Source organism: Neolamprologus multifasciatus, chromosome 16 (genome assembly GCF_963576455.1).
Source record: "Neolamprologus multifasciatus chromosome 16, fNeoMul1.2, whole genome shotgun sequence".
NCBI lineage: Eukaryota > Metazoa > Chordata > Actinopteri > Cichliformes > Cichlidae > Neolamprologus > Neolamprologus multifasciatus.
In genome coordinates, this window is record NC_140454.1 from 30,228,911 (window position 1) to 30,247,054 (window position 18,144).

At 38.2% G+C, this 18,144-nt stretch overlaps 1 protein-coding gene across 1 annotated transcript in view; it reads left to right on the top strand.

Moving 5' to 3' along the window:
• LOC146501055 (calcitonin gene-related peptide type 1 receptor) overlaps positions 1–17,858 on the top strand; it is a 32,702-nt gene extending 14,844 nt beyond the window's left edge. The window contains exons 2-13 of the mRNA XM_085136663.1: positions 3,833–3,941; positions 4,465–4,618; positions 4,755–4,865; positions 5,632–5,744; positions 7,917–8,008; positions 8,114–8,240; positions 8,410–8,563; positions 8,651–8,711; positions 8,856–8,922; positions 9,898–10,116; positions 10,722–10,763; positions 13,789–17,858. Coding sequence (XP_084992789.1) covers positions 3,867–3,941; positions 4,465–4,618; positions 4,755–4,865; positions 5,632–5,744; positions 7,917–8,008; positions 8,114–8,240; positions 8,410–8,563; positions 8,651–8,711; positions 8,856–8,922; positions 9,898–10,116; positions 10,722–10,763; positions 13,789–14,010 — 1,437 coding nt within the window. The 5' untranslated portion in view covers positions 3,833–3,866 and the 3' untranslated portion in view covers positions 14,011–17,858. The remainder of the gene's footprint in view (positions 1–3,832; positions 3,942–4,464; positions 4,619–4,754; positions 4,866–5,631; positions 5,745–7,916; positions 8,009–8,113; positions 8,241–8,409; positions 8,564–8,650; positions 8,712–8,855; positions 8,923–9,897; positions 10,117–10,721; positions 10,764–13,788) is intronic.
• Positions 17,859–18,144: the final 286 nt, after the last annotated feature.

Consider the following 18,144-nt stretch of genomic DNA (forward strand, 5'->3'; position numbering starts at 1 on the left):
AAGTAAAGCATAGTTTCTGACATCACTGAAATTTCTATGAAGTCTTGTCATAGCTTGTTTAAGACTACTTTTGATTTTAAAAAAGGTATTTGTTATGTGTTATAGCTTGAGAGTGAATATTAAATGTGAAATTTCCACCATGACATGCGGGAAAGTCACCACATGTACTGTTAGTTAAATGGTACAGTTTTATCAGTTAAAAACAATAACGTGCATGCACACACACACACACTCACACACACACGCACAGTCTGATGTCTATTCTGTGTTGTCTGAAATGATGCATCCTCTGTATCACTGCTAATGTATTTATATATATAAAAAAACTTGCCAAGAAACAGCTGGGGTTCTTGACAGAGTAGGGCTGTGTGTCTGTGTGTGTTTGTGCATTTTTGTGTGTTTGACTGTGTGCGAGTGTGGCAGAGCAGCTGATCTTTTCCTGGCTGTTTCTAATTTGCACATCACCATAATGTTTTACAATCCCACTTTCAGTAAGTCCCTCCTCTGTCTCAGCTTAATGCTGTTTTAACTCTGAGCAGACTTGAGGAGCACTGAGCCAGCCAGTCCCTTTGGTGACTGAGCAGCGTGCGGACCTGTGTGGGAATAAAAGCTACTTTCACCTGCTCCTTATTCAGAAGGGTATCGCCACTGCGGGCCGCTCTGCATGTTTGATTTGGCAGTGTTTTTGCACTGGGATGCCCTTTCTGAGCCAACCCCAAAGGGATTTGTGTCTACCTCCAGCACTGAAGTTAGGCAAATGTGAAAACCACTATGAGAATAAACAGGGTCAGATTTCTCTCTGGAATACTGATTGATGGGTGTAGTGTACTGGCCAGTGAAATATCAATATGAAAGCAAGGGGATCCCAGGGGGACTATTCTATTCACACATCATCACAGCTGAGAATTTGTATCTTTTTTATTGTATTGATAAGCCGTTGTATCGTACGGATCTTAATGATCTTCTAGAACCATATCACCCCATTACAGCTCTTTGCTCTCACACTGCAGGCTTACTTGTTGTTGTTTCTAGAGTATTTAAAAGTAGAATGGGAGGCAGAGCCTTCGGTTTTCAGGTCCTACTTCTGTGGAACCAGCTTCCAGTTTGGATTCAGGAGACCGACACTATCTCTACTTTTAAGATTAGGCTTAAAACTTTCTTTTTGGTAAAGCATATGGTTAAGGCTAGATCAGGTGACCACGATTCCTCCCTTAGTTACGCTGCAATAGGTGTAGGCTGCTGGGGAATTCCCATGATGCATTGGGTATTTCTGCTTCAGTCACCTCCCTGAGCCTGGTTCTGCTAGAGGTTTCCTCCTGTTAAAAGGGAGTTTTTCCTTCCCACTGTCGCCAAAGCACTTACTCATATGGAGTTGTCTGATTGTTGGTGTTTTCTCTGTATTATTGTAGGGTGCAAAGTACAATGCAAAGTGCCTTGAAGCCACTGTTGTTGTGATTTCATGCTATGTAAATAAAACTGAATTGAATTGAAACTAGTTTGGCATTCTTCTAAAGTATCAGTAACACAGGCCCAGAGACTGATTAGCAACCACCTGGTACCATAATTACCAGTTACAAGAGAAAAATAAATATTACTTGACCAAATGGCAAGTTGTTGCTGGCAGTTGCCGTGGAATCAATTGCTAAAGCCTTATTCACACAGGTCTAAAGACCCGTCAAAGACCCTGGAAACTGCTGCCCACTAGTGACTATTCCACAACTGGTTGGTGAGAGGCTGGAGGTTGGACTGTCACTAGAGTCAAATTGGTTGCAAAGAGTTAAACACTTTCAGTAAACCCCTCTTCTGCCTCCTTTAAACTGTGAGCAGACTTGAGGAGACGCTGCATCAGCATCTTCTGTGACTGAGCTGCAGATAGAGCTGTGAGAATGAAATGGGTCAAATCTCTCTCTAATGTACTGACTGATGTCTGTGCTGCTCCCCCCACTTTTCTTTAGTCTGTTCTGTGACTGTAAGGTTCAAGTAACTAAGCAGTGAATATTTCAGCGCTTCATCCAGATCCGATGCTCACAGGAGAGGCAGCTGATTATATTGCTGAGTGTATAATTGGTAATTGAAATGTTTCCAAAAGAGAAACTTATAAATGGAATTAGTCTACAACTCATTATAGGTGTGTCCCACAAACGGAATGTGAGTCTGTGGGAAACACTGCTCAGGTTCACATAAAGCGACCCTGCACACCTGTTTCTGATACTTTTGAGAATGTAAAGTGCAGACAAGCAACTTTGGAGGGAGAATGGGGTAGGCGGGGTCTGATTATGTCATGTGCTACAATAAAAGTTTAAACATAGGCCTGACTGTTCTGCATGCGATTGATCACAGAAAGTTAAAAACATTCATCTGTAACATATGCAGTGATGGTTGAGATAGTCTTCTAACTACATCACTAGATGCAAATAGCAACATCGTCCCAGTTATCTGGAGCTGAGCTTTACTGCTTGGGATATTGTGGATTTGTTTGCTGGTTAAAGAGAAGAGCACCGGTTGGTCTGCAGCTTCATAAGCAGCTTGATTGTCATTCTGCTAGTAAGCTTTAGATCAGTTTCATGTTCTAATTATCTTCCTGTGTATTAAAAAGCCCCTAAAACACACACAACTTGGTTTTCCCTATATCCCCGCTCTAGTGTTGGTTTGGCTTTTTCCTTCCATTTCAGCAAACTTAATCAGACTTCAGATGTTGCAAATAAAAGTGACCTACAGGTGACTTAGTTCCTTTAGGGTATGAAGGATGTTATTAAATTTCACTAACCTATTCCTGCATGCCATATCATTATCCTGGGGATCAGGTTCTCTCTCTGTCTCCCATTCTCAAGCTTGTTACCTACCGAAAGCCTCACTGCCACAAGAACCTATTGATTTGAATTGTTAGTAATGGTAACAACTTATCTCAGGTTATCTTGGTGCCAGTACAGCGTTTCTTCCTCATGCCGTGATATATTTGTACATTTGCATCACAGGTTTTAGACGTGTAACTCCAAGTCAAACATAAGCCGCTTAAACTATCTAAAGCTACCCGAGCATTAGTAAACCCACTGTTTTGCAAAGCAAATCTGTAGAACCTGAGGGATATGCTTCTATTTGAATTTTCTCTCATCTGCTATTCCACAGCCTTGTCATGAAATCCCAGTGGCCTGCAGCTTTGCTGCAAACAACCTTATGGGATTCTGCTTTGATGAGGTGCAACATTGCACCCACTAACAGATTTATAAGTGCTGTCAGAATTTATGATGGACTGCAAAGCAAAATAAGTTTGGCTTACAAAACACACGCGGCAGTAGGAACAGGAGATTTTAAGCCTGTACTGTGCTTACAAGACTTTTACCACTTCCTTTGATTGATACGGCTTTGTTGGGTTGATTACGGCTGCTTATTTTTTCAGCTGTGCGTTCCCTTGAATACTATGCCAAAAAGCTACATCACAGGAGCCTGTAATTCCAAGCTGACCTAACATGGAGAGCGAGGGCATGTTATATTGCTGTTTATTGGGAGAACATACTGTACAGTGCTTTGCTGTAGTTAATCCTCGGTATTAAAACTGATTCGGCCAAGTTCTTGTTACAAAGTTTCTTTTGGTCACATAAATTTGTTGTATTTAATGATTCAGTAAATTTTCTAACTCAGCTGATTTTCCGAACTGGAAAAACAGAAACTTAACGAACATTTAACGAAGGTCAACTCACTCTTATCCACTTAGATTATTCAGTGTCATTCCAGTGTCATCTTATATATAAGAAGGACCTTTTTTATGAGGACATTTTATTACATTTTAATGATTATCTAATGTTAATGTTTAATTGTTTGCTTTCCATTGCAGGGCTGCAGTTTGTAAATCATCGTCCAGCTCTGAAATGGCTGACAGGAAGCTGGATGGCTTTGGACAGATTTGGATGGTAGCGCTCATACTGCTGTGTAATCCAGCAGCGGTAGGTCAGCCAAAATGCACACAAGACACAGTTTAGTTCTTACTGATCTAAATTTCATAAATACAGCAACCACCTTTAATTCTACCTCAGAGAGTTATGTACTGCTAGGCCGTTCATGTTTGACGTTATCCTTTAAAGGACAAAAAATGCAGCTTCAGGTTGGTGTTTGGACACATCTGTGCACCAATACTTCGGCATAGATGTCATAGTTTCCATGCAGCGCAACTGACTTTAATGAATCACTAAGTATGACTCCCTTTTCCTGCATTTGGTAGTATGTGTTGACTGTTTTAGACTAATGCATCACCAGAGGGTTCGCAAGTACATAACCAAAGATGGCTCGGAGACATCTTTACTCATTTTAAACATAACCAACAGTACTTTTTGTACCCTCTCACTGAGCGAGAATTTATACGTTCTTTTACTTGGTTTCTGTTGCACTGTACCATAACATATCTCTCATTCTACTTTGTAAAGCTTAAAAAAATGAGTGGATTTCTACTTTTTCTCACCTGTCTTGTAGTTTATGGTGAAGGCAAGTCTGGCGATCAATGAAACCCAGCAGCAGGCTTCAACCAGTGTCTACCATGACATTACGGTCACCAGGAACAGGATAGTTACAGCCCAGTTTGAGTGCTATCAAAAGTTAATGAAAGAAAATACCCACAGCAGACAAGGTAAAGCTGTCTTGATTGAAATTGGTTAAGAGAATCCCACTTTCAAAATTCTATAAATCTATTCTTCAATTCTTAGTTTGCAATGTTCCAAATGTGAAGAGCAAAAAAGCTCTTAAAATGATGTCTGTGTTTTTAGAACCTGTGTGCAATCGCACGTGGGACGGCTGGCTTTGCTGGGATGACACCAAAGCAGGAGTTACATCCGAGCAGCACTGCCCGGACTACTTCCAGGATTTTGATCCATCCGGTGAGATCTGCAGCTTCTAGCAGCCAATTTTCTTCACCCACCTGCAGATTTACAGATGACAAGTTCCTCTGATGATTATTCCTTGTTGTGGCTTTCAGGTCCTCATTCATAACTTTGAAGGCCTTTAGTAAAAAAACAAAAGCCCAAACCAAGATAACACTTATATCACCAAGGTTAAAGCTCTCCAGAACCACAAAAGGTATTGTGTAACAGATTTCGCAGGCTGAGGGGAGCTCTTCATGATTAATGACTGTTCTTCATGTATAAATTTGCTTCACAATTTAGCTTGAATCTTTCTAAGTGAAAAAAGCAAAGACTATACCTCACACTCTGCTCACACACTGAATGTAAATACCAATTACAGCTAATGGCCATGAAGCAGAAAAGCTCTGTTCTCAGTATTAACACAGGAAGCAGCATTTGTAATTTTTAGTGTATTAAATATGTATTAAATCACTGACTTCAGCTCCTTCTGTTAATGAGGCAGGGTTTTTGTGTGTGTGATTATTAACTTATGCGTGTTTGGAGTGGTGTAAATACATCACTGTATATTACAGTAAATTTGATTTAAGCTTCTGGGGACTTTTTAACCACATTCAGTCAACCGTCAACAGGATGTGCAGGTTTATAATTAGATTTCATTCTTCTAATTGATGTTTTCATTAGCTCCATCCATATTGATGTTTTTCTTTTTCATCTGCCTCTACCTTCTACTGGAAAAATCAGAATAATAAATTTAAATTATTTACCACTTTTTGTTCTGCAGAGATGGTCACAAAGATTTGCACTGACAGTGGTCAATGGTTTCTGCATCCGGAGAGCAACAGGACATGGACCAACTACACCCGCTGCAATGAGCACACTGTAGAAGGCAGAATGGTGGGTTGAAAATGGCAGTAGGTAGGACTGAGTTTATATGTTAGATAATCAACAATAGGAAAAGTATGGCTTTGATAACCATGTGATGTGGTTGTGAGGGGCTCTGCACGCTCTGAACACCACAGCATGTCTGCTTGGTGACCAAATACAGGCTGGAATTTGTTCTGCTTTGTCCCAATCCCCATCCCCCCCCCCTTTTTTTTAAACCTTTGTGTATAATTTTTAAATTATTTCTGTAAATGTACAGACTCGCACATCTATGCTTAATATAGATGTTCACACAGCCATGCACCTTGATGAGTCAGTGGCACATCTCCAGCCAGTAAATGCAAAGAAATGACTAATTAACAGCTACACATCTTTAGACTTTCTCATTTTCTCTTCACTCTCTCACCTATTTAGATCCACTTGTTGTATAATATTTCATTGTCTTTCATTTTCAAATAAGGTTGTTATTAAAATAAATGTTGTTTTTTTTAATACCTTTTTACTTGAAGAAATTAGTTCAGTCATTGCTTTAACAGCTTCTCCACGGTTAAGGCTGTGGTCTCAAGGTTTAAAATTGAATCCCAGCCTGGGAACACCTCACCTGCTTATCTGAATTATAAAACTTTCTGTTTGTAAAAGTTCCAGTGTCTGCTTTTACCTTCCAATTATATAAATGTGGTTTCTTCTTTAAAAGTTCCCTTAATGAGTCTTGTCCCTTTGCTTGGTGTGCATTGTTGCTCCTGTTGCAAATATGTACAGTACTGTGCAAAAGTCTTGAACCACATCTCATTTCTTTATATTTTGCTATGAAAATAAAAAAATCGATGCAAAAATGTATTGAAACATAGGGAAACATCTATGGCAATACAGCATACCAGACAAAAACAGAGTTTGTACAGTTCTAAAGAGCTTGAAAGTCAACATTTGGTATGACCAATTTTATTCTTTAAACATAGCCTGAACTCTCTAAGGCATCTTGAATTTCTTTAAGTAGTCTTTAGAAATAGTTCTCCTGGCATCTTAAAGGGCATTCAAAGCACTTCTTTGGACGTTGCTGCCTTTTGTTCATTTCATTGTCGAGACTATCCCACATTGGTTTGTTAATGTTGAGGTCTGGGCTCTGATGACACTCCATTGTATGTTTTTATACCTGTTGTGTGTTATCAGTCAGATGCTTTCTAAAATATATACAATGGTAAATCAAATTATGATGTTACATTAATGTGTTCAAAGTTCAGACCACTGGCTCCACCATGTTTTACAGATGACTGTAGACACTCGTATTGAAAATAGCTTTAACTAAAAATTATGCCACCGACTTTCAGTCTAGGTCTTGTGTAATTTAGGAGACCTCAGCCCTTCATTATGAATGGCTCCTTGATAGCCACCCTTCCACTGAGACCATTTCTGATGAGGCTTCAGTAACAGCAGACAGATCAATTAAAGACCAGGATGCATCTCTCAGGTTCTGTGTCAGGACTTATGTTCCCTCAGATTTCTTAAGGACACACTGCACACATTGCTGAGATATGACAAGTTTTCCTCTTTTAGTTTTCTTTGGGTATTTCCGTGTTCATGCAAAAGCACTTTCTTTGCATAAGCAATACTGTTTTTGTTTTTTTATTTTTAAAACTGTGTTTGACAGCCAACGTAAAGGTTCAAAATAAATCGTGAGTAAATCCAAGCTAAAGAGATGGGAATAATGGGGGTTTTTTTTGTTGGTTTTTTTTAGCCAACATGCTGTTAGTAACAAAGAAACTAAAGATAACATCTAATTTCTTTGCTAAAAATAATAATAATAATAATAACATTTGTCTAAAAATGGTCAGGTACAAGGACTGAAAATTGACTGAAAAAAATAGTGAAAAAAGCAGCTAGTCCAAGCAGTCCAAAGAAAAACTCAAAAGTATTTCTCAAAGTCTTTAAAAAATACATTAATATTGTGTTTTTCTCCTTGGACACCAGAAGAAACTATACTATAATTGTACTGTACTATTATTTCTTGTAACTGGTTCATAAAAAAACCCATCAGCTTGAAATTATAAATATTAAAAGACAAATGGAAAATTTTGAAGAGCCTTTCAGTGCAAATGCTGAGATGTATGTTTAGTCAAGTAGCCATTTGGAGAAAGATAATCAGATTACAGCCTGATAACCTAATTTCCATCTGTTGTTTCTTTTCAGACCGCAATGAACCTTTTCTACCTTGCCCTCATAGGACATGGGCTGTCTCTGACTTCCCTCCTCATCTCCCTAGCAATTTTTTTCCATTTCAAGTGAGTCAACTTCTGTTATATGAGCGACTTCCATAGACGGATGCTTCTCGGTCTGTGCATAACATAAAAGCGTTGTGGCATAACTTCAGTTTCCTGTTTTTCCAGGAGTTTGAGCTGTCAGAGGATCACCCTTCATAAGAACCTCTTCTTCTCTTTTGTTCTGAACTCTGTGATCACCATCATTTTGCTGACTGCAGTGGCCAACAACCAGGAGCTCGTGCAGAGGAATCCAGTCAGTTTCTTATCATTTGTATCGATTCACTTGACTGTAGCGTCACAAATGTCTCTATTAGTTTAATGTGCACCATTACACCGGTCATTCTAGTTTAATATTAAACTTAAATCAATTGCTATAAAACAGCAGCTGGTATCCATATTTATTATGTGTTTTCCTTCCTCAGACGAGCTGTAAAGTCTCCCAGTTTATTCACCTGTACCTGTTTTGCTGTAATTACTTCTGGATGCTGTGTGAGGGGATATATTTGCACACTCTCATCGTGGTGGCAGTGTTTGCTGAGAAGCAGCATCTGATGTGGTACTATCTCCTAGGATGGGGTAAGAGGAGGATATCCGTCAGCTAATCACTACATTTTTCTAACTGAAGGGTCTTTCTTTACCTAACTTGCTCACTTTGTTTTGCAGGCTTTCCTCTTATCCCAGCCACCATACATGCCGTCGCTCGGAGCTACTACTACAACGACAAGTGAGTTAACGCCAATGCTTGTGCAAGCAGTTCTCCTGTATAATATTTTTTTAAGGAAACCCACAGATTGCTGTGATAGATTTGCTGTTATGTGATGCAACGTTACTGTTGTGTAAACCTTTTTCGTACTGCTCTCCTCTGCAGCTGCTGGATTAGCTCAAAAACATCACTGCTCTACATCATCCACGGCCCCATCTGTGCTGCTCTTTTGGTAAGAATGCTACTTCTTTTCTTTCCTAACCCCAATCAGTTTCAACAAGTAATTCACTATATATCTATTTACTAGAATAAACCAGCTGATTTGTTTCATGTTTCTCTTGCCACACTGTTTGTTTGTTGCGCAAAGAGTACAATAAGCTGCTTTTGTCCTCCTCTGAGTGGACTCTGTGTGGGGTCCTGTGAGCAGGACACAGTCTCAGAACATGCATAAATGTGTTTGTCTTGTGAAATCAATGCATCTTCCCCTTTGAGAATCCACCCACTGGTCCCCAAGCTTATGTTGTTTTCTAGGAATTCACCTAATCAGCACATTGGAGCATGCTTCAGAGAACACTGGTCCCTTAGGACAGTCTGTACTAAATGTTCAGCCTCCAACATCCTTTAAAATGTTATGTGTAGGTTTCCTAACCTTACCGTGTATCAGAAGTAGACTCAGTGTCTTATAATACTGCAGTAACGGAAACTGAAGACTTTTTCGGCTTATTAGAAAAAGCAAACATTCCTCTTTGATTTTTTGTTAACACTTGTCATGTTAGGATTGACGTGTTTAAAGAAATGATGCATAAAAGAAGCTTTGTAGCCTCTTAATAATTCAAATACAGTACTGTGCAAAATTTCTTTATATTTTGCTTCCAATGAGCTAGAAGTACTTGTAATATTTTAGAAGGGGTCTTAAGCAATAGTTCTCCGGGCTGAATGTCTTTCAACATTTTCAGTCCAGTCCTTGTACCAGACTATTTTCAGAGGAATCAGCATGATGTGCATTGTGCCCTTAAAAAAATCTGAGGAAACTCCTCAAGAGGACAAAAAAGAATAACCTACAGCAAGTAAACAGTGTCTAACAAGCATGTCACCAAGAAAGTGCCATACTGCTCTTTATGCTCTTATACTTGAGGCATTGCTTGTTTTCACATCCTATCAAAAGACTAGACTGTAATGCTGATTTATATATGACTTCCCCCTTTAGGTTAATTTGTTCTTTCTACTCAACATCGTGCGAGTTCTCATCACCAAACTGAAGGTGACCCATCAAGCAGAATCAAGTCTGTACATGAAAGCTGTGAGAGCCACGCTCATCCTGGTCCCTCTGCTTGGAATTCAGTACGTCCTGCTTCCCTACAAGCCAGAGGGACGGGTCTCTTCGGAAATATATGACTACATCATGCACATAGTGATGCATTACCAGGTGAGACAGTGGTTATTAATCAGTGTGAAGGTTTGAGGGGATTCTCGTCATTTCTACACATTCATATAGAACATAGAAAGCCGACTGCCTGTGGCATCTACGGCAGTCTTTAACCGTTCTGTTTGTGTAGTTCTGTCATACATATTTATTTTATTATGAAAATTGATTGCTTTGTCTCCTTCAGTGCTTGAGACATGTATTTTAATAAAATCATTAGTTAAATGGACATTAACCTCATTGTTTTCTAGCTTTTAACAAGAGTCAAACATTCTCATTAGCCAGAGAAAAGACCTTGTTTGTCTAGCCCAGGCAAGAACAGCAGGAAGTAAGGCACAAATTATCTGAGCTGAAAGAGACTGAAATCCGTTGGATGTTGATGAAGCGTTATCTGATCATCTTGAGCTGTCCCAGTGTGCGCAGTGCAGGGAAAATGTCTTGAGTAACAGCCTGAATCAGCTTTCAAAATGTATTCACTTTGACATCTTAAGTTTCCCTGCTTCACAGCACTTTAGACCCTAAGATGTTGTCTACAAACGACTTTCCTGAGACCAATTAGCAAGCTGTATGTCATCTCTCTTTTAATGTGTTTCTTTTTTTCATTCCAGGGTCTGCTTGTGGCCACCATCTTCTGCTTTTTCAATGGAGAAGTAAGACGGGGTTATGCCCTTTTATTATTCTTTTTTTAAAGATATTTCAACACATGTACACACCCTATCCCACACTTGTGCTGACCTCATGGTTGAGAAGGGTCATGCGTTGACAGGGTCATTCCCCCGGTGCTACTCTTCCAATGTTGGGGAAACTAATTTGTAGTTATAACATTTCAGGCTACCAGCTTGATTACACCGAATGAAATTACAGCAAAGATACCCTAGAAAATAATCTAGCATGTTAAATTAAAAACTCTTGGAATGGGCTGTCCAAAGTACACCTTTGTTCAAAGGTCTTACTTTTTTGTCAGACCAAAAAAAAGAGAAAATGCTGGTGATGCAAAAGTTTAGGAATGTTACCTTTCATTTTCTACAACCCAAGAAACTTCAGTCCAGGTCAGCAAATTACTAAAGTAGCTTACATCATCTTTGAGCATTTAGTAATAAATGGTAAAAATAAATCAAAACCTATGATTCTGGATGCTTGCAAATGCATTGTTTCTACTTGCTTTCCCTGTGGTTACAACTGAAAAAAAAGAGAGCCCTACTAACCCACAAGATGTTTGCTCTCCTTTTCGTACCCTCTCTTCCTCCCTCTTTTTCAATTCTTTCACCTCTCATTAGTGCATTGAGATCTGCCTGGCCCCAGTCCCTAAGGCCTTGGCCAAACCCCAACCTCAGTACATGCTTACTGCATCTGCCATTGTCTACTAGAAACGTTGTCTAAATAGTCTCAAGTAGTGAATTACTATCCAAAAAATGAAGACATCATAGAGTTAGGTAGACTCTCAAATTGCCCTTGAATTTATTACAGTTGTGCAAAAAATTTCCATGATGCCCTGCCGTTGTCCGTCGAGCAAAAACTAAAGCATCTAAAGTCCTTGTGTTACTTGGTACTTCTAGCTTTAAGCTAGGCTAGCCATGTCTCTGCTGTTTGCTGGTTACTTACCAACAATCCTCCTGAGACTCTATCACGTCCCAATGGATGAAGTCATTTTAAGATCACATTTAAAATTGTGGGAAATAAACAGATGTGCTTTCTCTCATAGATTAAGGTGATAAGAGGCATATCCCACTGCGCAAAGTGACGTCTTTTAGAAGTCATTTTTGGACGTATAATTTTGGTCCGCTGAAGGGGTTGTTTGGTAACAACAAGCGACGTCTTTTGTCTACATCCATTATACTTGTGTTGATGTCCGTATGGTAAATGGTAAATGGACTGATTCTTATATAGCGCTTTTCTACTCTCTCGGAGTACTCAAAGCGCTCTATACAACATGCCACATTCACCCAATCACACCCATTCTCACAAGCACTTTATCTATACTTAGTGCTATCTAACTACATTCACACACATTCATACTCCGATGGACGCATCGGAGAGCAACTTGGGGTTAGTATCTTGCCCAAGGATACTTGACATGCAGACTGGAGGAGCCAAGGATCGAACCACCAACCTTTCGATCAGTAGGTGACCTGCTCTACCTCCTGAGCTACAGCCACCACAATGGCTTCCATGTATGGAATATTTATAGTACAAACAAATATGTTAATTAAAATGAAAAAATTAAAATAATTAATTAATTAAAATAAATAAAACAGTTAAAGCAAAACTGGAGCATTTAAAAATAACAAGCAAAACAAAAAAAAGATAACAAACAATAAATCATGTAATCAAGTAATCCATATATTTATATGTATCATGTTGATAACAACAATTTTGATATTTGTAAATAAAAAAAATATTAAATTTATTAATCATGTAAATTTCCTGCACCTGTCATAGACATCCACATGACCTCCAAAAATATTACCCAGTCTAAAGTTCAAATGTTGAACATCATATTAACGTCCAGGTTGGGTCATGGTTAGACGCCAAAACTGTGGACCTTGTTTGGACATCCAGAATAGATGTCCAGAATCGGTCGTGGACCAATGGACCCAATATAGACATTATCTGAACGTCTATCCAACGTCCATTGTTTAGTGGTGTTATCATGTCTGTGAGTCATTTTAAAGGTTTCATATCAGCACAGATAAAAGAAGAAATGCAGTCCTTTGCAGGGGAATATTTTCCTATTGTCTTTCCCGAGTATCAGAAAATGTGAAAATGCTTATCAATTTTTATTTCTACTACTGCTTCAACTTTTCAAGTTTCGGATAATATACAATCATCATCTTCATATTTAAGAAATTCATCAATCAATTTCTTATACCGCTTTATCAATTAATTGTCTTTGAGTCAACTATTTCACTGACTATGTGATAATCAGTTGTTTCATGCTTACACAATTGGAGCTAGAAAGCTTTTAGCCTATATAAACATTAAGACAAAAACTTCACCTTAACTTTGGCTCTGTCTAAAGCACAGCTGTCGAACTCCAGTCCTCTAGTCCGGTGTCCTGACATCTTTACACGTGTCCATGCTGCAACACACCTGAATAAAATTTAGTAATTCCTTACCTCTATAGAACTTGACTGTAGGCTGATGTGGCAATTCAGCCATCTGATTTGTGTTACAGCAACTTAAGAGTGAATGAACACTGTGCAATAAAAGTAGTTTTAGAATTATTATTTTTTTTAAACTTACACTTTTATTAAAAAATACTTGAGTAGGGTTGGGGGTTGCCACCTTGGCATACAGTCAAGTCTTGCTAATGACCTACAAATTTTATTCAGGTGTTGCAGCAGGGACACTGCTGTAAAAGTTTCAGGATACCAGCCCTTGAAGGGTAAAAGAATTCTGTTAACTGTTGTTTACCAATGTTGTCCTAAGATTTTACAAACGTGTAATTGTCAGAAAGTCACCCTAGACTTTTCACAGATGTGCATGGAGAAGCGGGTGCCAAAAAATAAAACCAAAAACCGAAGAAAAAAAAAACATCTAAATATTTATTTGTGTATTTTGTTCTGCCATCTTATGCAAAATTACTTTGGGCTTATCACTTGAACTCTCAGGCTTTATATCACATTTGTAAGCTTTCCTGTCAGCTAATATCTGATATATGATCCCTCTGGTCAGGTCCAAGCTGTTCTGAGGCGGCACTGGAACCAGTATCATATCCAATTTGGCAGCAGCATAGGAAACCACTCGGATGCCCTGCGCTCAGCTTCCTACACAGCTTCCTCCATCACTGAGGTACAGGGCTGCTACAGCATCGACGGTCACTCAGAACACATGAACGGCAAAGGCTGCCACGACTCAGATGCCTCCATACTCAAGTCGGACAGCCCCTTCGCCTGACACAAACAGTGCTCTCAGACTCTGTCCATCCCACCATCACCCTTAAAATCTGCCACATGCTTGGAGCTCGGCATCTGGGAAAACTGCCCACTTCCCATAGATACATAGAGGAAAACGAGTGAGGGGAAAAAAGGATTGTCCATCCGGGCTGTCATGCATCTGAAGGAAATTATGACTTCTTATCCACACCAACACAGGTCCTTTAACTGTACTGTACGGTGAGCTTAATACAGCTACTCCTGCACTGTGCTTTGTCTACAATTTGCATCTGAACTGCTTTACTTGGACTACGATGCTTTCATATCTTTCAGCCTGACTAAATCATTTTTAAATCAATAATTACTGACTGCTTGATTATCCTCGCGGGTTCATGTTGTGCACAAAAGGCCTTTGGTTACACTGTAAATTCTTTTGACACAGTTAGTGCCAAACCAAGAAATCTTGCCTGCCTCATTTATTTTTTCATTATCAATAATGAATCAGATAGGACGTCTAACATGTGCATATTGAAGTATTAAACATATCTGTATCTTTCACATGTTAAACTTAATTTATCAACATATTCTTGTTTATTAAATGGAAATGGATTAAATAACATACAGTATTTATGAAAGGTTTATATGTTACATGTTTGTTTTTTTATTTTCAAAATTAAATACTGATAGGACTTGCCAGCAGCACAGAAACTTTTCTTTGTTTAGTGTTTGTTCCTGTGCGTGCAGTTCATGCAGGCGATTTTGGTTCGCACCACTAGCTCACGCTCTTCATTTCTAGTCATGCTGATGTTTGCACCTGCTCAAGTGATCCTTACTAACGTGTGCATCAGTTAGGCCACATGGTTGCAATGTTTACAGAATATTAGCAAAGAGAAGCCACATTTGAATGTTGACAGCCAATGGTGTGTTTCATTTGAACTTGGAATTTTCCCAACCAAAAGTTAGTTTTTTGTTTTTTAACTGGAACACCCCCCTCAAATCTGACTTCCAATTTGGAAGGTTGGAGAATTCCCACCAACAACGATTTTACAATCCAGTATAGCAGTGCATATAATCTGTAAAGCCTATATTGCTGAATAAGCCATATTCAGAACATGCAGCAGTGGTGTTTTCCAGCTTATAAAATAAGCAAAGCGCTATATTGCTAGTCATGCATGAATGGCTCTACCTTGTGAAGAAGCAGAACGCCGCTAGGACGCACTCGGCTCAGGAGTGACATCACACCCCACTCTGATGTGCAACTTCCAAGGCAAATGAAATGCAGCATTTGTTTAAAGACTTGGCTCCTTTAAGCACGCATCACATTTACTTTTACTGCTGTCTTTATCCTTACCCCTCTTAAAGCATTTAAAAATAATTAAGATGTCAACAGTACTCAGTTTTCAGACAGAATACAGGAAGTTAATTGGATGACGTGCTGCTTTTTCCAGTACCGTAGCAGGAAGAAAATTAAATCAAATTGAAGAAGACCAGAATTATTAATGTTCGCATGAAAGAGGAGAAAGATTTAATTCCTCTTGTGTAATGAACAAAGCCATGTTTCTGTTTCTTTATAGTGCAACCGTCACTTCCATCTTCTTTGAAGCCAGTACACATTATACCTTTCTACCTAAACTGAATCTGTATCTTAATGTTAGCAAGCGTACTATCTGTACTAAAAAGCTTACCGATTTGTAAGAAACTTCAGGCCGCTAAATCCCGATATAGGTGGGATTACTTTTGCATTTTGTTCCCGTCTTTTTACAGGATAGTCATGCTACGAAACAATATCTTAAGGCCAGTATGAACGTTTGAGTTCAGTGATCATATAATCAGTTTGCACATAAAAAATGGAAAGTGCAATAGAACCAGGCAAAATCGTGATGCAAATGAAGCAAGCAACATTAATGTCCACTAACGTGTCCTGCTTCAGTGAAGAAATTAAAAATGGCAAAAGAGAAGAAGCATTAGATCTGTGTGAAGTGTCAAGGAATAATTATTAATAATTATTTTCATGCATGAACAAATTATACAAATCTCCAAAACTTCCACTGCCTGTTTGTTTTAGGTCTGACTGGTGCTTTCTCAGTTACTTTGATATGAATCCTACCTGGGGCAAAACCCTTCTTACCTCAGTGAACCAAATCTTTATAGTGATTAGTGGATAAAAATGCATGCATTAATTTAGCCTACTCTTATTCCCAGGGTTGAAATACTAATGTTATGTCAAAGCCACTGGAGTCTCCAATACTTACAAGGTTGTGGTACTACAACACACCTAGTTTAAGGGGTCTCTTGTCCCCAAATCATCACATATTGACACTTGTAGAGGAGCTCTTGGTGTTGTATTTAACCACACTGGTTTAGAGCATTTTTTATACATGCAGGTCCCTTCCTATGCCTGGTAGTTTTACTATTTACTACAATTATTTCTGATATTTCTGTATGGGACGCCAGTGACATCTGATAGAATGTCGATATTTTGTGACCAGGGATAAAAACACACAATTTACTCTTCTTTTTGTGATTTATTTAAAAAAAAAGTAAAGTATTTTATTCCCCGAGAGTGAGGTATAAAGAAGACATTAAGGGTTAAGGTATATGATTTTATTTGTTGGAAAGAGCCCTCTGCTTTAGCACAGTGCTAATGCTAGTCTGCACACAGCCTTATTAAGAAGTATACATGATAAACTTGTCACATTTTACACCACAAAACACTAAAAATTTTAAAAATGTGTACTGATAAACAGTTTGAAAGCATTTACTTCATTTTTAAATGTGTGTTCTTAGTGCTCATTCACATCACAGAACCTTCTTTGAACTTTTTCTTTTTTTTGTCTTTTTTCTCTTCACTGTAAATCATTTTAACACATTTTCCATAATGCTGGGAACACACGTCACTATCAGTCAATGTAAATATTTTGTAAATCTAACGTTTCTGCAAAGAGGACAAGTGTGAGTGTGCGTATGCATGATTTATATATACAGTATAAATGAGTACAGTATACTCATGAAAGCATTCAACCACTGTCTGTGTTTTTTTTAATGGTAGTAACTCTTTCATAAGATTCATTTGTGAAACATTTTATGGATATCTGAAATAACCACCAATGAAAAGGTCAATACATTTACATTGCTGGCTATTCATTTATGTATGATAACTGTTGTATGTTTCCATTGTCAGTCTTTAATACAGCTGTGACTTAAAGCACTTATTTCTACACTAAACAATGAATTGGCATATTTTTAAGAAACATTATTAATAAGTGGTTAATGTTTGAGGCAAAACCAATCAGTTTGCGTCATATGTTCTCAGTATTCATTCTGTATTGATTCTATGTGAGATCAGGCTTTAATATCCGACATACAGTTTGTAGTTTCATCATATCAGATCTGCAGGACAGTTTTTTCATTTAAACATAAACAATACAATCTGCATGTATGGTTGACGGTGTACTGCTTTGCAGCACGTGATTCATGTACAATGGGAAAGCTATAAAGTATCCATAAATAGTCATTTATTGTGTAGTAATGCCTCATAATCATTGATGAAAGTAATTTCAGATTTGTGGAAACGCCATAGGCTTTTGGTAAATGTAGTAAATCTTGTGTATCATTTAAGTTGTGTATTTATGTGTGAAATGTTTTCATATGACTCTCCAAAGGATTTGTGATGTCCCCGATGACACTTGGTAAAATGTTGTAAAGTATGACAAAAGTATTGAGGACTATGTCTGTAGGTTTTGTTTATACTGTACTGTATCTAACTTTGGTAGTCTTGACACATTGACTTCACACTGCTGTTTGAATGTAAATGGTTTTGTTTTATTCTCTGGATGTGAAGAACGTATATACACATATATTTACGTACAATGTCTCTTTTTTTATTATTTCACTGAATTAGACAATGTCGCTATCTTGTGTGTATCTACATACTAATACAGTATGTAGATACACATACACAATATACTATTAGTATATTAGTATACAATGCGATGTCTATGCAATAGTTAAATTGCTGTGCTGCAGCAACTGCATCAGAATTTGTGGAGGAATTTCTGAACTTCTATTTAAAATCGTTGAGGTTCTGGCTGGACTCTGAATGTAAACAGTGAATTTCTGTGAGATGGCAACAGATATGACAAACTAAGCAGACTGA